Consider the following 22,509-nt stretch of genomic DNA (forward strand, 5'->3'; position numbering starts at 1 on the left):
AGCTCCCTTGCCTAGGATAGAGTGCGGTGAGGTCATCACAGTTCACTGCAACTTCAAACTCCTGAGCTCAAGAGATCCTCCTGCCTCAGCCTTCAGAGTAGCTGGGACTACAAGAGCGTGCCACCACCGGGGCTAATTTTTCTATTTTCTGTAGAGAAAAGGTCTCACTATATTGGTCAGGCTGGTCTCGCACTCCTGGTCTCAAGCTATCCTCCCACCTCAGCCTCCCAGAGTGCTAGGATTAAAAGCCTGAGCCACCGTGCACAGCCACCAAATATTATTTTTAAATTGTAGTTTTAATTCCTTAATTTCAGATAATTTTCTGAATGTACGCTTTTTGACCCATCAAAATGACTTGCACTTAAAACAACTGGAGCTTGAAAGACTATGTAGGAGATATGCAAATATACCTGTTTGTCAGGTGTAAGGAATCATCTAAACAGCATGCACGTGGGGTGGGAACTAAAACGTACAAACAAGCACACAGCTGTGTCTACGTGATCCCTTTACTCCAGTAAAACTTTCAAGAGGTGAATAAAACCTATCATTCAATTCTTAGATCGTCATCAGACATGATATTGTCCAGTCCTCATGTCACAGCTGTTATAGGCTTAAAAAGAAAACAACTATTCTTCTGAAGACACGGCAAGCTTACACCTGCCATCAATTAGAGAGAGCACAGTGTCACAGGTGCGCTCTTAACAGCAATCGTAGAGGTCCAGTTAAAAACACAAATTTGAGAAAACCACGCAAGGTGTCGAAGGTCAGATTGCAGGGTGGACGAGCCGCAGGCCCCGTTCTGCGAGTTTCTCTCCTCACTTCCGCTGCAGCCGCCGGGTCATTCCCTCGGGTTCTCGCAGGGCAGGTACCTTCCCTCTCTCCCCACCTGTCCCGCTCGGCGCGCCCGCCTTCCCGAAACGACGCCCTAGCGGTGGGAATGGGAACACTTCGCTTGGGAGCTTCCTTTCCCTTCGGCTTCCCCAGCCGGACCCCAAAGCCCCGAAGCCCCGGGGGAAGGAAATTCCGACTCGCTCCCGGCCCGCCCCCGCCCCGTTCCCCTCTCCGGCTCGCTGCCTCGCTTGCTCCGATGCCGCCGCGTTCGTCCCCACTTGCGGACGGCCGCGTGGCGGAGGCGGCGGCGAGCTCCCGGGCTCTGGGCAGGGAAATGGGGCAGGGTGAGTGCGAGCAGGCTTGAGCAGAGGCCCCGCAGCGCCCGGCACCCCGCCCGCGGGGCAGGGGGGCGCCGACTCGGCCCGGCCGGCGCCGGGCCGAGCCTCGGAGAGGTGGCCGCTTTCTCTCCACTCAAGTCCTGGCTTGAGAGCCGAGCTGCAAGCGCGCGGGCCGGGGGAGGGAAGAGTAGGAGAGGAAGCCGCAAGAGAACAGGCGAGCTACTGTCTCCTTTTGAAAAGGGAGTAGGAGCCCTGGGTGGGAAAAGAGAGATTAGCCTTCCCAACTTTTCTCCGGGAAAAGTTTTCCCAGGGCGTTTTGTTTGTGCAAACTCGGCCGGAGGAGCCCGGGAGAGTGCTGCCGGCGTGGCGGCGATGCCGGTGCGCCTGGCCCCGCTCCTCCTCCTCTTCCAGCCTGGGCAGCTCCGCTCCCTCCCCGAGAGGCGCCAAATGGCTACCCAGTAAACCCACGGGGCGGGGGCTGCAGCGCCGCCTCCTGCCGCCGCGGCTGCGGGCCCCCGCTAGGACCTGCGGCGACGGCGGCGCCCGCGGGCTGGGAGCCGGGGCCCGCAGGTGGAAGCGCACCCGGGAGGCGGGCCGGCCCGGGCTGGGTGGCTCGGGCGGGCTCTTGACGCGCGGCCAGCCCCGCTCCGGCCCCGGGAAGGCGCGCGTCCCGCCCTGACCCGCCGGCCTCTCCCACCCCAGCAGTGACGCGCCGCCTGAGACCTGGAGCCCGCGCAGCGCCCCTCAGGGCGATGGACGGCCGAGCCCCGCTCCCGCAGGACGCCCCGGCGGCGCCCACGCCGCTCGCCGCCCCGGCAGGGTAAGCCCAGAGCGCCGCGCCGCCGCTCCCCGGGGAGGGCGAGGGTAGCAGGGCCTCAGCCGGTTTACCTGGCTGGCACCTCGCTGCCCTGCCAACAACCTGACTCCCTGGCCGTCCTGCACGCGGCCCGGGAGGCTGCTTCCTCCCCGCGTTCTCGGAGGCCGCCTGGAGCGAGGGCTGGGGGAGTTTTTGATTGCTTTCCCACTGGGGCTGCCCTGGGTCGCCGAAGGCCAGCCGAATGCCAGGAATTGGGTGAGGAGTCCGGGAGCAAAATTTCTAACAAAGGGCCCCTTGTCGGGGCTCTGGAGGAGCAGTGGACGGTACCTGTAAGTGAGCTCCTAGGAAAGGAGGAAAAAAGTTTCTTTGGCCAAGAGCGAGGGCTGGGCAGGTGAGCTACGTCAAGGTGACTCTGAGGAAGGGGCTTTCCGCAAGCGGGTGGAGGGCGACAGAAGTGTGTGCCAGCTGTCAACACGCAAGACAGTTCCGGGAGCGGGCGGGGTGCGCGCCTCTGATTGGGGGTGTGTGTGCCTGTGACCAATTGCTGGTGCCAAAACCAAGTGCAAAGTCAGATTGCAAACAACTGTTCTTTTTATCCTCACGTGTTTGAGGAGACATTGGAGGGGAAGGGGCTGTCACATGGCCAGTTAATATTAAATGAAGCATGTCTTCCTGCCAGATATGCTAATAACGACCCTGCTAAGCTTTTGGGTAAACAGTAACGAGAACAGGTATTTCTGCAAGAGATGAGGGGAATCTGAAAATAACCTTGGTCTTGATAAATAGTGCAGGAATACCTTGGGTGCTAGTTGAGCTTCTGAAGTGGGAAGCTCCTCAGATGTAGTTTGATGTAGTGTAACTTTTTGTTACAAGGGTTCCCCCAGCTCAGTTTCTTTTCTTTCTTAGTTAATCGGAATGCAGAAATGCCCTAACGAAAATACAAATATTTCAGAAATAGAAATGTTAAGGAAAAATCGTTGTAAGTAATGAATGAGAGTTGTACAGTTTTTCTGATTTAAGAGTGGAGAAGTCATTTTTCCCTGGAACATGACAGGCGTTTCCTTAGAAGCAAGTCACAGCATGTTTATTCATCAGAGACCATGCGAACATTGGCAGTTGTCTAGAGGAAACATGGAAAAGTCTCAAAGCAACATGACTAATCTAAAAGATATTTAGTATAATGCTTACGTAGAGGAAACATGTAGTGTATGAATTCTTTCATTTTGCTCCAATTAGCTTTCTGTCCCCTGAAAATAGCCCTATTGCTGTTGACTTGTTCCTCTTCTTTCCCCAGGTTTTTCATTGTTTAGATATTTTCATGTATCCTTCCATATGTTCTCACATTAGGTGGTATGAGTAAAGAAATACGTTTGTAGAAAGATATGTAGCATAAAAAATCAAGGTCTATGCAGAGACCTTGATGGTGGGATGGTTTTCAGAATACTGAAATGTATTCAGGTACTACAAAAGATAGAATTAAATTGAATTTGGGAATAGATTAGGGTACTATTTAGGGGAAAAAAATACAAGCCAATATGCCCACATACCCAAAATACACCCATGGGTGTTCAGAAATCAAGTGATTTGAAGTGAGGTCAGATGGCTCTGTGATGAAGAAATGGAAAGGTATTTTTAGTGACAAGAATGACTATAGTAAGAGACTTCAGATTTTACTTTTGAGTATTTAAAGGTTTAACTGGTAAGTTCTTTGCTCTAAGAGAATGTGCAAAAATGCTTTATCTAATTTCTCAAATATTTTTTAAGGACTTTTGCTCTCCCCTCTCCAAATTTAAGGAGGCCTATCTAGAAAGATGCTTCAACATCTTACCTGAAATAACACCACCAGTGTATCATTTTACCTTCCGTTATTCTATTCAGAGAAGTTATTACTACCTGAAAAATATAAACATAAAAAATTACTTCTATACTTCATCTTTCTTCTTCCGCTTGTCTATCTTGTCCTTCGGCATATTCCAAGTGCCTGTTATGCAGTATTTGTTGAATAGTATTCAGTATTGCTTTTGTTCTTTCTCAAAAACCCAGAACATTAAAAACGTTTAAATTCTGGGACATAAGTCCCAGAATTGGGACATAAGTCCCAATAACTGACATAAGAGTATTTGGGAGGTGTCAGGGAACAATCTTAAAATAATTGTTAGGTTTTGGAAGTAAATTTTTTACTGTAAAACTGACTATACCATTACTCATTACTCTAATAGCCCAGTTACTCTAATAGCTCGGTGAGGCCCAGTTTAGTTCTTATTTTTGGATATTACTGTTTGAAAGAATTCCTCTGTAATTTTCCTAGTTTTACATTGTTGTAACAAGTCATTTTAACATTGTAACAAGTCTCATTCTCCATATTTTACAAGTGAGAATCTGAAGCCTATAGACACTGAGTGACTTTGTTGAAGTCCCACAGCAAATTAGTAGCAAAACCAGAAAAAGAACCCAGAGCTTTAGTTGCTTAGTTCATTATGTTAATTACTTTTAATCTTTTTTTGACCACTGTGTAATAATCTACATTTTAACAAATATTTTATGTTTAATCATTAACTCAGTACTTTTTTTAATATACATTTCAGGTAAAATGTGGTTGATATCTTCCTCCCCACGTGCATTATTTCTATGATAAATTAGCATATTCAGGGAATGACTGATTAGGAAAAGTAATTGTTTTATGGCTCTTGAGCTGCTGCTTGTCTAAATACTGTAAATAATAATTGTATTATTGCAAAGTTTTAAAAGATTTTCAGTGTCTTCACACATATAACTGGCTTTTAGCATCATACAATATTGTAAATTACTTGGGATAGGTGGCAGTTTCTACATTTCAGTGGAGGCAACAGTACACAATTGTGGCTGCCTTAGTATCATGTGCTGGCAAAGTCATCATCCTTGAGTCTTTCATCTTGGCCTCCAGTGCAATGCCTTAATCCCTTAACATTCTAGATTTCTAGATTATGTCCCCCGCCCCTTTTCTTAAGAGATGGGGTGGGGTCTTGCTATGTTGCCCTGGCTGACCTTGAACTCTTGGTCTCAGGTGATCCTCCTGTCTCAGTAGCTGGGACTATAGGCCCATGCCACCATGCCCTGGTTTAGATCCCTTTTTTAATATGCAGACACATATGCCTTTTTTTTTTTTGACTCTGAAATGTAAATGTCAAAAGCTTAATTGTCCTTGTTCTGAGGGATCTTAATGTTTTAAATCTGAAGAAAATTTCAGAAATGGACAGGAGAGGAAAGCTCACTTTATATTTGCAGCTTTGACACTATGGAGTTAATTGGAGATGTAGTAAAAATTAAGGTATGATTTAGCAGCTGCTTTCTTAAGCTTTTGTTTGGGTGCACTGTTGGTTCTAAAGTTTTACTGACTGTACTAACTGAGTTCTTGTTAGCAAACAGTTACTGAATACTTTGAAGGTGAATGACTTAGCTGAGGTTTCAAGAGGAGAGTTACCTGGGGTTCTTTAATAGGCATGCTTTCACACCCTTACCCATTGTGATTTTAATTGGCTTGGGCTGGGACAAGGGCATGGCTAGTTTTAAAATGCTGCTCAGGGCCATTCTAATAATGTGCAACCAGATCTGAGAATCATTAAGTATATATAAACAGCTGAGACAGAGATAATGCCAGAAATAAAATGGACATTGCTGTTAATCAATTGCAGGGCACTAAAGATTGAAACTTTCAGAGTTATTTTGCCCCTCTGAAGATTTCATTTAAGTGCTTTACAGTATTTTTAATATTTTTGCTACTTTTTGAGAAAGTATATTAATTTCATTTTACAATTAATGGAACTGAGGCTCAGAGAGCCTAATTAACACACTGAAGGACACACAACTGTAAGCAATGGAAGAGTATTAGAAACAAGCTCTTATCCCAAACCTGTGTTCTTCATCACTAGGCCTGTCTCACCCAGTATGTTTACTACGGTGGATTATACTGAATAGCTGAAGATTTTTATTGAAAGTGAAATTATAGATGCATTGTCTTGATTCTTTTTAAAATCATGTTTATATTATGGTTTTAAAAAACTACAATGTCTATCATTTAAAAGGAGGCTCAGTATTTGGGTTATGTCTTCAAAATCAGATTTAACATTTGTATGTGTTTGGGACAATTTAACTCTTAGTAAACTGACAGCCTTTTTTTGTCATATGACAAAGTCTACTAAGTTTAGCTATTGGGCAGCAATTATAGCAAAATTTCAAAAGTAGGATTTTTGATTACCAAATAAGAAAAATAAAGTGTTTTATTAAAAAACGCTAGACTTCTCCTTTGAAGTCTAATTTCTTCTAAATGCGTTAGAGGATATTGAATAACAGTATTATGACGTAACATTTTTACTGAAATGCCAGGTGTATTTATATAATAAATGGAAAGCTTTGTGTTAAGACAACTGCTTTCATTTAATTAGTCAAAAACTCATGAGCCCTTATTTTATATAAAACACATTTTTCAGGGCACTGGAAAATTGCCTTCTAATCGTAAGAGCTTTACTAAAGAAATTACCTATAACTGCAGGAAAAAAAGGAATATGTTAGTGTAGATATGATACTGTGATGTTTGCTTCAAAAATTATGGTGGTGCTTAGAACTTAAAATGCAATAGCCTAACTCATGGGTCAGCAAACTATGTCCTGAAGGTCGAAATGGCACTTTACCTGTCTCCCCCCCACCCCCCCTTTTCTCCAATTCTTTTTTTATGGTGATAAAATATGCATAACAAAATTTACCATTGTAACCATTTTTAAGCATACAGTTCAGTGATATTAAGCACATTCATCTTCAGCCAGCAACACCATTCGTATTTATGACTTTTTTAACCTGGGATAACTGAAACTCTATACCCACTAAACAATAACTTCCCTTTCTCCCTCTCTTCAGCCTCTGGCAACCACCATTCTACTTTGTCTCTATGATTTTGACTACTTGAGGTACCTCTTTTTTTTTTTTTTTTTTTTTTTTTTTTGAGACAGTCTTGCTCTGTTGCCCAGGCTAGAGTGCCATCGCATCAGCCTAGCTCACAGCAACCTCAAACTCCTGGGCTCAAGCAATCCTCCTGCCTCAGCCTCCTGAGTAGCTGGGACTACAGGTGTGCGCCACCATGCCTGGCTAATTTTTCTAGTTTTAGTTGTCCAGCTAATTTCTTTCTATTTTTAGTAGAGAGAGGGTCTCGCTCTTGCTGAGGCTGGTCTCGAACTCCTGACCTCTAGTGATCCTCCTGCCTCTGCCTCCCAGAGTGCTAGGATTACAGGTGTGAGCCACCACACCTGGCCTTGAGGTACCTCTTATAAGTGAAATCATACAGTCTGTCTTTTTTTGACTGGCATATTTCACATAGCATGATATCCTCAAGGTTCAAACATGTTGCAGCATGCATGTAACAGTACTTCTTTTTATAGCTGAGCTTCGGTTCCATTGTAAATGAAGTTAATATATTTCCTCAAAAAGTAGCAAAAATTTAAAAAGTACTATTAGCTCTTAAATCTTCAGAAAGGCAAAATATTGTGTTGTATATATTGACCACATTTTATTTATCCATTCATCCATCAATGGCTATTTCAGTTGCTTCCACATTTTAGTTATTGTGAGCAGTGTGGCTATGAACATGGGTGTACAACTACCTCTTGAAGACCCTGCTTTCAATTCTTTTGAGTGTATAGTTAGAAGTAGAATTGAAGAATCATATAGTAATTTTATTTTTAGTATTCTGAGGAACTGCCATACTGTTTTCCACAGTGGTTGTACCATTTTGCATTCCCACCAACAGTACACAAGTGTCCAATTTCTTTTCACTAAGTGTTATTTTCTAGTGTAATCCCCTTTCCCCTGTAGTAGCCATCCTAATGGGTGTGATGTTATATCTCCCTGTGGGTTTGATTTGTATTTCCCTAATAGGTGATTTTGAGCATCTTTTTCACTGGCTATTCATATATCTTCTTTTTTTTTTTTTTTTTTTTTTTTTTTTTTTGAGACAGAGTCTCGCTTTGTTGCCCGGCTAGAGTGAGTGCCATGGCGTCAGTCTAGCTCACAGCAACCTCAAACTCCTGGGCTTAAGTGATCCTACTGCCTCAGCCTCCCGAGTAGCTGGGACTACAGGCATGCGCCACCATGCCCGGCTAATTTTTTTTTTTTTTGTATATATATATTTTAGTTGTCCATATAATTTCTTTCTATTTTTAGTAGAGACGGGGTCTCGCTCTTGCTCAGGCTGGTCTCGAACTCCTGACCTCGAGCGATCCACCCGCCTCGGCCTCCCAGAGTGCTAGGATTACAGGCGTGAGCCACCGCGCCCGGCCCATATATCTTCTTTGGTAAAATGTCTGTTCAAGTCCTTTGCCCATTTTTTTTTTTTTTTTTGAATATGCTTTGTGTTTGTTTTGGTTTTTTTGGTTGAGTTTCAGTTCTCTATATATTCTGGATATTAATCTTTTATCCTCCACCTGTGTTTCTAAAGAGTTTTATTGACAAGTAACCACACTTATTTGCATACTATCCACAGCTGCTTTCACATTATAGTTGAGTAGTCCAGATAAAGACCATGTGGTCTGTAGAGCTAAAAATATTTGCCCTCTGGCTCTACACAGAAAAGTTTGTTGATCTCCCCCCCCCACCAGCCTAACTTATGAAATCAGTAAATGAAGTAGTGATTATTTAATTGAAAATTTATTTAGTATGAGAGACTGCTGAGTATTGAATTTAAATGTCAGTTGGAACAAAATGATTTATATTCTGTTTGCATGAAGTAAAATACATCTTGAAATAAAGGATTTTGCAGAATGGTGACTGGTGATTGATTTCTTTTTCAAGTGAAGAGTAGGCTTGTTCCCTTGGCAAATATTTCAGACTTTTAACATAAGATGTTGGAATTTATTTTAGGGAGAAGTCTAGACTTCTGGGCTGGAGAAACTTTCATGAAAATGACCGATAATATGTTTAGCAACAAATGTGCCCAGGAGGAAATGGACCAAAGGTGGAAGGAGTTCCTATCTAGTTTTGTGAATCTAAACCTACTTTACAAGTCAAACTGTCTTTATAATTTCCAGCAGGTGTTTTTATTGTTGTTAAAGATATTTCATATCCTCAAGCTTTTAGTGTTCTAACATGAGTATGATAGTTATGTTATGAGACTTTTTTTTTAATGACTTTGCTTTGCTACATTTTTTTCCCATCTGTTACAGTAAAAACAAACTAAAAGTATGGGAGAAAGAAGTTTCCCATGACTATTTATAAAGGGCCAAATGTCTTCAGTTTTGCTTACAAACTTCATATGAGAGGAACGAATTCCTTGGAAAAGACTCTTCAAGACTAGCTAGTCTTTAGAAAAATGCTAGAGTGAGCTTATTTTTTTTCATACAGTTTAAGTTCACAATGGTGTTTTACAGAGTTAAATATTTTGAAACTATTCACTTTAGACATAAGTCTGTAGAGTTGAATTTTGGAGTATTTTGACAAAGAAAGTGCTTTAATTGGTATGACCATCTCAGTATTAAGGCAGCAAAGAATGTAAAGGTAGGAGAAAGTCTGTTAAGTGCAACTCATAAAAAGTTGAAAATTTAGTTCTATTTGTAGCTTTTATTACATTTTAAAAAGTTTGGCTGGGTGTGGTGCCTCACACCTGTAATCCTAGCTCTCTGGGAGTCCAGGTGGAAGGATTGCTCAGGAGTTCGAGACCAGCCTGAGCAAGAGCAAGACCCCATCTCTACTCAAAATAGAAAAATTAGCCGGTGTCGTGGTACGTGCCTGTAGTCCCAGCTGCTAAGGAAGCTGAGGCTGGAGAATCGCTTGAGCTCAGGAGTTGGAGGTTGTTGTGAGCTCTGATGGTGCCAGTGCACTCTACCCGGGGCAACGGAGCTGAGACTCTGTCTCAAGGAAAAAAAAAAAAAAAATAGTTAAAGCTTTACAAAGATTGAAATCGCCAAATTTCATAGGCAATAAATTAAGCTATTAATATTTGGGTCCCTACTACTTGTGGTGCCCTGTGTTGGGAATATACCTGCTTTTCCACACTCGTATCTGCTCAGGGACATATCTCAGAGGCAGGCCCTCAGGAATGGGGTGGGAGAAAAGCACGTGACCCTACAGAATTGGGTTAAGTTCCTTTTACTCTAGAAAAAAATGTAGCCTCCTTCAGACTTTTCAGTCTGGCTGTGAGGACATGAGCACGGAGGTGCTGGGTGAGCAGGGATTACCTCCTGAATCCCTCGCTGTCCTTTCCTCCAGTCACCCTTGCTCTCCGTTGGATCCCCCAGTTGAAATCAGAGCTTTAGGAATAATATAAACAGTTACTTTTCAAAAAAAATTATGGGTTAATAGGACAGAAGTTTTCCTCTGTAATTACCTCAGACTTGTAGAAAATTCCTGTGGACATATTTAATGGTTTAAAAATGCCATATTTGGGAAGATTAGATTTTTGAAAATAGCCGAAGTGTATGTATATTTATAAAGCCAAAGAAATATATATTTCAGATGCAAGCATTTGAAATGTGGTTGAATAAGAACCTGAGTTATAATAGTTTGGGTTTAAAATATGGTTGGTTTTATTTATAAAATAATGATTCTGATTTTTTTGTATAGTGTGTACATTGGCTTTAAATAGGACTGAATGCCAAAGGCATCAGAATATGTCTTTAAAATGATGGTAATCGTGGGGAAAAAGTACATTGTTTTACAGTATGATTAATTTGAGGGTTTTAAGAACAAGTAATTGGTAGGCATTCTGGTAAATTTAAAATTAAATATACCATTTCATTTTATAGTCTAGTATCACAGCTTATATACTCACAAGATTTATTTGTAAGGAAATAGAATTAAGATGCTCAAAGCTAGGTGAGACATTTATTACCAGTCTTTGAGGACTTTCATCTCTCTAATCTGCCTTTAACGCACACGCACTCATGCTATTACTTCTGGAAAAATGGAAGTGAGGAAGTATTAGATGAGTCCAAGGAGAGTAGTGGTGGCAGAAGCCAAAATTTTAACAGCTGCTACAGTTGTATATTGGTTCAGATGTGCTGGAAAAACAGGAAACTGAGCAGCTAAATGTGAAAATGACTACTAGGCTACCATTCCCAGGCCTGATGGATGTGCCATAGTTTCTAGGCCAATTGAGTCAACAGTGGTCAAGATAATTATAGGAGTTACTGAATTTATTTTCGCCTGTGTACTAACATGAATGTAAGTTATATGCAAAGTGGAAATGTCAGAAAAGCAACCCTTTGTTTCTCTTTTCCTTTAAAGCTTGATATCACTTGCTGTATCATTGCTTTAATAGAATTGACAAAGAGAGGGGGTCATTGTCTTGTAGGATGGCATCTGTATTTCTTGGTCTGTAGTAGCTGCCATTATTCTCAGGTATCCACGATTCATTTATTTTTGGTGGCAAAACTCCTAAGCAAAGTGTCCTACCAGACTGTAGGAGTGGGTTCTTCCTGCCTCTTGCTCCTACATAAGGTGTGGTGTTCCCCGTTTCCAGAGAGTAGCTAAAGATGCTTTAATTTAAATCAAAAAATCATTTTTGCTATGCCTCAGGAGAGGAAGCTGAAAGGGGCAGAGAAGAACATCAACAGGTGAAAATAAGGGAATTCTTAAGTTCTGTGTTGTGATCCTATGCTATCAGTCTTTTATCCTTAGTTTGCTTTCTCTAAAAGAGGGCAAGTTTTATTGTGATTAGTTTATTACCTATGAACTTTTTTCCTCTCTAGGAGAATGAGATGGGACTTCATTTGATTGAAAGATATTTAACACCAGTGTTCTGAAGGGGAAAATATACTCATTTTCCCCCTCACATTTTAATTGAGACAAATTTTATATCTAGAACCTATTCTAACTTCTAGTTTACTCCAGTTTACCAGGCATCATTTTTGAAATACAATCTGGTTTGAAAGGAACAGTATTTAAGAATAATAACTTCTGTTTGTGATCCTCTATGTTTGTGGAAATATATAGGAAATTTGGATGGTGCTAAGCAAATGCAGTTCTAAAGTTTGTGCCAGTGACCTTGTGAAATCTAGGAATACGTTTCCAAACGACTTCAGTTCTGTGGTTATAGGTAGAATAGCTTTGAATTTATTTAGGGAAGTTTTTATTTTTTATTTATTTATTTTTTTTTGAGACAGAGTCTCACTTTGTTGCCCGGGCTAGAATGAGTGCCATGGCGTCAGCCTAGCTCACAGCAACCTCAAACTCCTGGGCTCAAGCGATCCTTCTGCCTCAGCCTCCCGAGTAGCTGGGACTACAGGCATGCGCCACCATGCCCGGCTAATTTTTTCTATATATATTTTAGTTGTCCATATAATTTCTTTCTATTTTTAGTAGAGATGGGGGTCTCGCTCTTGCTCAGGCTGGTCTCGAACTCCTGACCTTGAGTGATCCACCCGCCTCGGCCTCCCAGAGTGCTAGGATTACAGGCATGAGCCACCTCGCTCGGCCAGGGAAGTTTTTAGAGTTTCTAATCAATTCAAAATTTAATTTAATATATAAAATTTAATAATGTCCAGAAAGTATCCAGTATCTTGATATAACCAGACTGGTTTGTGCCACATTAATGTAGCCTGGCAGCCAAGGCGAGTGGACTGTAATGCGCATGTGTGAACAATGACGACTTCATTGTACTGTTAATATTCAGTGGGGTGCTAGACACTGTTGAGTGTGTGTACTGTGCGGCCATTGCATTCAAAATGATTGAGCAAGTAGAGCATGGAATCTGTATCAAATTTTGCGTTAAACTTGAACATTCCTTGGGGGAAACTATTTGGATGATTTGGGGATGATGTGATGAGTGCAGTGCAAATAAAAGTGTGGAGCAAAAGCTTCAAAGATGGTTAAGAATCTGTTGAAAGTGATCCATGTTCTGGAAGGCCTGCAATAAGCAGAACATCTGAGAATGTTGAATGTGTACAGGTTAGGTTAAGAGATGCTGGGAGAACTATGAAGGTATAGAATGAGTATTTGCTATAATTTTTGGTAACCCAAATCCGTTCTTTTTTATATTCCGCCAGATATTAAGTACATCAAAAGTTAAAATTGGCAGCAATGGAGGATTTGAATGTCATGAGTTTGGATCATTCATAGTTTCCTTTTATTATTGTAAAGCTTAGGCAAGGTAGAGACCAGGTTTCTGGAATCCCATGGATATTAGAATGGTTTGAACATAAAGGTACCCCAAATACCCAATGGTATTAAAGGAATCGCTGGTTCTCCTCTGCGAGGGGCTGATTCTCTTCTGCAGGGAGGGCCAGCCTCTAAAAAAATTTAAAAAATAAAGGAATAGCCATGGGGGCACCAAGAAATGATATACCTCGCTAGAACCTTGCACAGTTTAGGAGGCAGGAAGTAAGTAGTACAGCAAAAACAATTTAATTCCATCCTCAACATCTTTTACTACTACTTTTATAAACTGAGGAACCCATTCCAACTGAGTTGCCACTGAAGTGGAGCCATTGTGATTAGCTTTGCGCAAGTTATTTCTGTGGCTCTGGGACTCTTTCCTCAGAATGATACACACCAATGTGGACCTATGTCAAACATTCTTATAAAAGTAGAGAGAAAGGAGGAGAGCACTTAGGAGTTGAGAAAGGGAGGCGTTTTTCTTCCTCAAGCGTAGAGAACCAACCAGCTTCTTAAATTTAACATTGCTAACGAGAAGTAGTTTTCATTAATATGTACATTTAAAGTTCTGAAATTGGCTGTCTCAAACAAAATTTTTAAGTGTTTATTTTCAAAATAAAATGGGAGGTTTTGGGTAATACCCTCTTCATATACAATCTGAATTTTCATTTTATATTTAAATCCATAAAGCATATTTTAGTTGTGTATATGATACTTATTTCCTCTCTGTCCTTGAGCCCTTTGTGATCTGCTTATTATTTTTACACTTCCGCATTGTGGAAAAAAGTTAAGTTTCATAGGGTTGTGAAGAGGAGAATTTTCTTGGGTTTTTTCCTCCTTTGGTTAGCATGCTTTGCTAAATGGAAATGTGAGGATAATTAAATTTTCATTTGGAGATGTTGAAGAATGGAACCAGAAAATAAGCAAAATATATTCAGTGAATGGAAAAATGAAAACCAGAACAGTTTCTGACGGTGGAAGAAAAAGCAGCTGTGCTAATGCTAGACTGTGCTGCAACTAAGCAAGCAATCTGAGGCTTGAGCACTTTGATCTCTTATGCTTACTTTGTAACTCTTGCACTATTTGTGGAACACTTCCATGATCTTAGGTTATTAGGAAGTGTTTTCTGCCAAAGACTATATATACCGCCTTCAGAAGTACCATATATGATTTTGGGAGGAAAGATTTTATCCAAAATTGATAGTTATGCCAAAGACAATTCTTTACAGTGGTATTTATGGAGTCACGTTATTTATTCATTATTTTTCTAATAGGCAGTATATTCAAATGACACAAAAATCAAAAGAGAAAAATGACAAAACAGTGAGACATCTCCTTCCAGTGCGTTGGTTCTTGTCACCCAGGTTTTCTCCCCAGAGGCAAGCAGTGTTACCAGTTCTTTTGAATCCTGGTAGGGTACTCTATAATAGCACTGTCCCATGGAAATAAATGTGAGCCACAAATGAAATTTTAAATTTTCTAGCAGCCAAATTAAAAACATTAGTTTAAATAATAAATTACATGACTCCCTGGCTGACATGATTCTAAGTCTTCCAAAACAAGTTGTTTTTAACAGAAAAATATTTTACACTGAGTCAGATTTGAAATGTAAGTTAATTAAAATGTTGGTTTCTTCCCCACACTAGCAACATCTCAAGTGCTGAGGAGCCTCATGTGGCTACTGTATGGGTAGTAAGTTTTTTTTATACTTGTGAGTAAATGAATGTGTGTTTGTATATTGTTTCCCCCTCCTTTTTTTTCTTTTTTTTTAAGCAGATGTAAAATTCCCCTTTTATACACAATTGTTGCTGCTTTATACTTTTTTAACTTTATCTCAGTACTTACTCCATTTCATATAAGAACCGCGTGCTAACCGGAGCTCCATTAGTTACTCCATTTCATTACATAAAGGACTTTATTTCTTTTTCTAGCTGTGTATTATATCTTTGTAGTGATGAACCATAATTTATATAACTAGTCCCCTATTGATGGATATTTAGATTTTTCTCCCCTCCCACCCTTTGCTATTAATTGATCATTTTAGCATCCTTTATGCAGTTTACAATCTATTTTGAAATCCTAAAAGGGAAAGGCCAGATTCTTGATTACTTCTTTTGTCTAAATTGCAGGGCTTAATTTAATTTCCTGAATATACCTAGACATATAATGATCAGTTACTAGATAGGTATTATTTGAATTTGTGTGAACTCAAGCAAGAGGTCAGTGTTGGAGATGGAGACAAGCCTGCTCCATTGGAGTGGTAGAAGCTCAGTTAGGCAAAGTATTGAACTGAGTATTTAATATTCATTTTTATAGCCATTAACCAATGAATCGTTGCTAAGGCACCATTAAATGCCACATCATTAAATTTACTGCTCTGAATTTCTTAGGTCTCTATTATAAAATTCCATTATCAGTTTGAGATTCTTTTTTAACATTAGTCTTTGCTGTGGTATTTATGAAAAAAATATGCATTTCATTAAGTGAAAATTGAGTAATGTTTCCATTTTATATCTAGAGAAAACTAAAACTTTGACTGTCACAGAGTTGTTTAACAGGACATAAGGGCTATATTATTTACAGCCTAAATATTCCTATTTGAATAATGATAGTAGAGTTGCATTTGATTTGTAGAACAGGTTATAGGTTTTGAGAGCGAAATAATTAGTCATTAATTGTGTGATTGATTAGTGCATAAGAACGCTTACTCATTTGTGTTTATACCCTGAAATCTAAATTGTCAATAGCCTTGCTATTTTGATTCAGGACTTTTGTTAGTAGAGGACATTAGCCTTTTGATGTGAACAATAATGGGCTGAAGAATAAGACCAAATAACAGGTGTTTTCTTCTAGCTCTTGAAAGAAGAGGTGAAAATTTAGAGATATCATGAATGTAAGAAATTGAGTTGTCAAAAAGGCACATAGGAAAGAAAAATCAGTATGAACGTTCCTTTGTCCCAGTGTTTTTGGGTGTTACACTTCAAAATGGTTACAGAACTACAAATACTATAGTGGAAAGCAAGTTTGTCTACCTTTTTTTCCCTAAGAATGTTTGTTAGCAACAAATTGGCATTTTATCTTGCCCCAAAATAAGATGAAATTCTAAGCCAGAATTCATCATTAAACAACCTTAAAGAAATGATAATTTAACATGATCCATTATTCCATAAAGCATTTTAAGTAAGCCTAATGCTCTCCATTTAACTCTGCAGGCTGCCTGACAGCTGTCTGATGCAATGAACTAGTGTACTTGGCTCTCTGGCATTTAATAGCATTGGTTTTGGTTTCAAATAAAACTGGTCCAGCCAGAAGTCAGATAGCACTTGGCAAGCTGCTGTTGTAGAGTGGGCTTGGAGACAGAAGACCTGGATCTCAATCTCTTCTTTACCACTTGCTGGCTTAGGCACTTTGTTTTCCTTTCCTGAGCTGCAGTTTCCTCCATGGTGGAAGAGGATAATAATGCAGAATGAAAGTGTGGAAATAACACCAGTATCTATTAGGCATTTGGCTTATGTTTGCTAAATCTTAAGTACTATCTCTATTGTCAGAAAACATCCTAATATAATTGTTATTGGACAGGACATGCCCTGTTCTCATTTGCCTCTCCCAGGAAGTGGAGGATGGGTTTGGCTAGAAGGTTCATAAGTCTACTGTGAAAGTCCCTGTGCCAGATGCAAGGAACTTGTTCTTGGCATGCTGAATACAAAATGTGTACTAATCTTAATGAAAATCAAATTCCCTTTTAGTGGAGAAAAATGCCTTCTCTGAGATTAGGAATATGCTACCAAGGTGATTGTAATTCTGATTGTTTCCTTACTTCATCTTTGTGGGAATTGCCTTACCTTTTAATATTTCTCCTATGTAAGATGAAAGTAACTCTAGCTGCATTTCTTTGATTTTTGTTACTACTGATAGGCAGTGGCTGAAACTTTTCTATTGTAAAGTCATACACAACAGCATCATTATTCAAAAGAGGGAGTGGGAACTTGAGACACCATTCTAATCATAGGTCATCATATATTGAAGAGAACTTTTTCTGCACATAGATTAAAATCAGATCTTCTACCTCCTGTAAATAAGAAATTGAGGCATTATAGTTTACTACAAATGTAAAACTGTTGGTCTAGAAACTGACTTTAGAGGAATCTGTTCTGACTTCTCCATCTTTCAGGATAACTGTGACTGCATTTGTCTTAGGGTGTTTAAAGCTATAACTCAGCTCTGGTGGTAGCATGATGATGTAGTCTGAAAATTAAACTTGCACACCCTTGACTAAAAGCCTTTGATAAAGTAAATAGGTAGGTTTATTTATTGATTATTTTTTCTGGATTCGCTTTTTGTTGTAATATAGGAATACTTTTCATCATTCAGGTAAGTTTTGAGGTCCAAGAATAAAGACACAATCAAAACTTCATGGTTAAGAGCTATTTTTTCTAAGTAAATACAATGAAAATTTTCAGATAGAATGAATTATACCCATGCATAAATTCTACACTTGGAAAGTTTCTTAAGGAATAAGGTGCTTCTTTAAATTTACCTTTAAATAAATGTGTTTCACAAGATAGTATGTACAATAATATGGAGCCTTAATTGCCTCAGAGATTGGATGAATATTTGTAAATTCATTCACATTTCCACTAATTAAAAGGATCAGGGTCACAGTAATTTAAGAACTGTGGCTTTGTGGCTTGCATGGCTCTGGTTATACAAGTAATAAGCACTTACTGAATGATGATTCATCTGTCACTGTGCTAAATGCATAATGTGCCACTTCATTTAATGGTCACATGCAACCTACATCAGTAGATGTAGTTGTTATCCAGATTGAACATAAGAGAAAACTGAGGCTTGAAGTATAACTTGTCTAGGGTCATATGGCCAGGCAGTGGCAGATCTGAGACTGGAATCCAGATGTCATTTAAATCTGTTTGCTCCAACCACTTTGCATTCTGCCTCCGAGAACTGCCAGGGGTGACAAAGTCGATGTGATTAATAATAGTAGGAATGATCTTAGGTGGGATTAAATACTTTTTCTTGCTGTTTTTTATTTTGTTTTTTCTGATTACAAAATTTTTTTTTTTTTTTTTTTTGAGACAGAGTCTCACTCTGTTGCCCAGGCTAGAGTGAGTGCCGTGGCGTCAGCCTAGCTCACAGCAACCTCAAACTCCTGAGCTCAAGCGATCCTCCTGTCTCAGCCTCCCGAGTAGCTGGGACTACAGGCATGCACCACCATGCCCGGCTAATTTTTTTTTCTATATATATTTTTAGCTGTCCATATAATTTCTTTCTATTTTTAGTAGAGATGGGGTCTCGCTCTTGCTCAGGCTGGTCTCGAACTCCTGAGCTCAAACGATCCGCCCACCTCGGCCTCCCAGAGTGCTAGGATTACAGGCGTGAGCCACCGCGCCCGGCCCTGATTACAAAATTAACATACTTATCACACAATATTTGAAATCAATAGGAATATGTAAAGAAAACAATAATTATGCCATTCTATAGAAAATAATGCAACTGCTGAATTTTAGCATTTCCCAAGGTGTGTTATTAAGATACAAGTTAATATGTTTTCTGTAAAAACAACTTCCATAGTCAAATAACTTTGGGAAAGTGAAGGTTAAATAAATTTAAACTGTTTTCTTCTCTAAAAGTCTTCCTAGAGATTTTAATATGTGAATATGCATAAAAGGCTTCTGAAACGGAAATTAATGAGTAATATATTTCCAATTTATTTATCAGAAGAAACTGATTTATATCTTGAAATAAGTATTCTTTCAGATGTAGTAATGCTGTGGATAGATTACATCTTTCTAGACTTTTTAATAAGCATTTAGATATTTACATATACTGTTTTTATATTCATTTTCAACAGGATCATATTGTAGGTTGTTTCAATTATTTAAAACTCTTTTAAAAAGTTTTTTTTTTTTTTTTTTAAATGATTGCATAGTAAACCGTGTGTATTTGTGTATGTGCATTTACATTATTTTTAGCCTTCCACCTGTTGAGCATTTGGGCTGTTTCCAATGAAATGTGAAAGGGTATGAGATTTAGGTTTGGATGAAGTGATTCCAGAACTGAAAGACTGCAAAGCGTGCATCAGTGAGGAAACCGGCCCCATGGTTTGTTACACAGCTAGAGACTGCGAAAGCCATTACAAGCTTCCAAGAAATCTGTGTGGGATGACTCTGTGATTTGTCATCAGGGAAGAGCCATACCTAAGAAGGGACATTCTTAGGGGGAAATAGGAGTAGTCAGCTGTTAAAATGAGTTGGGAAGGGCGGTGTCTGTTTGTGCAATTACCTACTTGGTTCAGAGGTGTGCATCTGTTCAAGTGCAGCCTGTGTGGTCCCCGGGCTGTGCTGTAGAAGCCTGGATATACAGGGAATCTGGTAAAGGAGGGCAAGAGATTTGGGAGTTCTCAGTTTCCTTCGAAGGATGAAGAAGCTGGGCCTGTGGGCAGGCATGTATTTGAGAGGGGCACTTAAACTTAGGTTAGTTGGAGAGGATTGGATTTGAAGCTAATTAATATTTAACAGTAACCCATTATAACAAAAAGAACAAGAAATCTTCCTGTTTGAATCCACAGTTCATTGATGTATATATTTTTTAATTAACAAATACTGAGAGTCAACTGTGTCATATACTGGGCTGAGCATTAGCAGCCAATTGCATCGAAAATATTACTATACAGTATGTGGAAATTATACTGATGGAATAAAATCACTTTGCCTGGAATGAAAACATGTTTCAGTAGTATTAAAAATACATCTTTGAACAATCTCCAAGGCAGTGTAAACAATACTCTCTCTGTTTTACAATAAGGAAAATCCAAATCTCTGAAGTGCCAATTACTATGCAGTTTCAAGTACCCAAGTACCTCTGTGTGTGTGTGTGTGTGTGTGTGTGTGTGTGCGCGCGCGCACCTTGGATGAAATAAATTATGTCTGGTTCTTAAGATAGCTTAATGAACTTTTTCAGAAATTTTATGCGAACAAAGAACATGTAAATGTTCATATGCTTCCCTTCTGCCCCCATGAACGTTTTCCCTGAGATTAGTTCTCACTGGACTCTGGGAAGTTAGCATTGACTGCTCTTGGTCAGAACCATGTATCAAAACTGTGCCTTGCCCAGCCTGAGATAATTAATGGCAAGACTGGAGAATACTACCCTCATCAGGGGCAGTGGATCGCAAGGGCGAGTGAGATGCTAAAGGGAAAATTCCTAAAGGGAATATCCAACAACCCAGGGGGCATGAGGATCATTGCTATGGCTTCAAGAGATGGTTGGTTTTGGCCTACTCCTTCCCTGCCTGAGGATCCCAGGGCCCCCAGCTCAAGCAGGCAGAGGGGCAGGGCTGCCGGTTTGACATTAGGCAAGAGTGGAGGTTATTCTTCATTTGGCCAGACTCTAGTAGTCACCTTTGTTGCCCTAAACTTTTGGCTTATTTATGTGAAGGGACAATTAGAAGATACTGGAAATAGTCTAAGGGACATCGGTGTGGCATTTTAGGGAGATCTGTCATTGAATTGTGGCTCAGCCATTGAACAGTTATGAGACTTTGCACAAATTAACCTCTTTGCATCTGTGTGTTGTTTTTTTTTTTTCCTTCCACCTGAAAATGAGGATAACCCACCCATCCTATAGGTTTATGGGTATTAATGGGAAGTTACATGTAAAGCCATGAAACATTGGCAAAGTAATAAAACTCATTGGCCATGATTTTCATTTAACAGTTAAATAAATGTAGCTACATTACCAAAGTTTTCGAACATCAGTCATATGAAAAGTTCACAAGATTGGTTTAAGCTGCCTACTCTCAGTTTCCGTTTAGTAAGTTAGTAGTTGATACTTGGTTTAGGATCATTGTTTCCCAAATATAAATTACGTTGTTTTGTAATTCATTAATTCATGGAATTTAATTCTCTGTAAGCAGCTTTTCTGGGCCTTAAGAATCATTAGAAAAGGCTCTACTTGGTAAGATGTAGCGATAGTAAGCACACAATGTGCATATTATGAAACTTTATTCCCTTTTCCTCTAGGAAAGAAAATAACTAACCAAACATGTTCTTTCTCTGGAGTTGATTGTTGGCAGTGATTCCTAATGAAAAGACCTGACCTCTGAGCCTACAAGACAGTCCCCCTTGTGTAAAAAGATAGATTTTATTTTGTGCCTCCCGTATCCATGACTCGGGTTCCATCCCTTGTACACAGATTGGGAACTACTCACTATGTCGTCTTCCAGCAGTCACATAATTTCTACATCTGTAAACGAGAGATAGTCCCTTTACATTACAAATAATATGTCAGGTGAGAACTACTTATTACTGATAATATAAGTCTTGAAATAGTGATTCAGTTTGAATAGGTTATGCATTTCCTTTCTAATTTTTTTTGTTCTTTTGACAACACATTTCCTTGGGTATAGAGAGTGGAATGACATTTGTAAGAAGGTTGTTCTTTCTCATTGAGCTTTGTGGTGCCATCTTCATGTCGGGTCAGATTCATTTCCACATGTATACTCATCTAATTAAAAATTGTCAATATTTCTGAAGCAAGGCAGATTATGATTTTAATCATAAAGCAGACAGCTGTACTTTTTCTGATGTAAGTCATCCTAACTAGGTTATCACTGCTCATAAACTACTGAAAATTGGTGAGAACCTCAAAGTCACGGCTGCAAGAGGGTCACATTTTGAACTGGTATGTTTTCTAATAAATGCAGGTATTCTTACTGAAACTAGCTGTTGTTTGAACAGTATGAGTACTTTTCATACATTACTATTTTGTGATTTCAGAGAACTAAGTTTTAAATATTTGTCAAGTGTCCTTGAGTTTCCTCATAGTACTTGTATATTTTGCTCATTACAACAAACTTTTCTGAATAGAGAAAAGTTGAGTTTATGAAGTTAAAAAAAAAAAGTCTAGTGGCAAAACTAGCTGTTCCTTCCCCCTTCAAGAAAAACAAAAAACCTTTAAGAAGTCTTCCAGCTTTTAAGTCAAGGACACACTGTAAATGAAAGTCAGTGAAAACCTGGCTTCAGGATTATAAACAGTAGAAACATATCAAGTTTCTCAACAGTTGTTTCCTTCTCTAGTTCAAATTCACTTTGTGTTTGACACATTCCCTGACATCACTGAGCCTTCATCGAATTTTTCCATTTTTCAGTTTGATTAAAAACAATCACTTTCTACATTGTCAAAACTTGATAGTTTCCAATGTGATCAGGGGAAGTATCTGATTATTTTTAAATTTGTGTTTCTTAGGTGTTTGAGAAACTCTCGAAATATTCATAATCTTTGAGAAATTTTTAAAAAATTTTTCATTTGTTTTTCTCTTACAAATTTCATATGCTTTATCTTTTATCTTTATTCATTTCTCTCACTGATTCTGTAAAAGCTCTTAATACG

The 22,509-nt window shown here is 39.4% G+C and overlaps 1 protein-coding gene across 3 annotated transcripts in view; it reads left to right on the top strand.

The window, feature by feature from the left end:
- Positions 1 to 754: 754 nt before the first annotated feature.
- Positions 755 to 22,509, top strand: part of COBLL1 (cordon-bleu WH2 repeat protein like 1) — a 129,818-nt gene continuing 108,063 nt past the window's right edge. For 2 of the 3 annotated variants that reach the window (XM_069494739.1, XM_069494660.1), the window contains exons 1-2: positions 1,088 to 1,175; positions 1,872 to 1,962. In XM_069494739.1, coding sequence (XP_069350840.1) covers positions 1,088 to 1,175; positions 1,872 to 1,962 — 179 coding nt within the window. Of the gene's footprint in view, positions 866 to 1,087; positions 1,176 to 1,871; positions 1,990 to 22,509 lie in introns of those variants that run through there. The other variant, XM_069494879.1, reaches the window with a different exon arrangement.

The sequence above is a fragment of the Eulemur rufifrons genome, chromosome 1 (genome assembly GCF_041146395.1).
Source record: "Eulemur rufifrons isolate Redbay chromosome 1, OSU_ERuf_1, whole genome shotgun sequence".
NCBI classification, from domain to species: domain Eukaryota; kingdom Metazoa; phylum Chordata; class Mammalia; order Primates; family Lemuridae; genus Eulemur; species Eulemur rufifrons.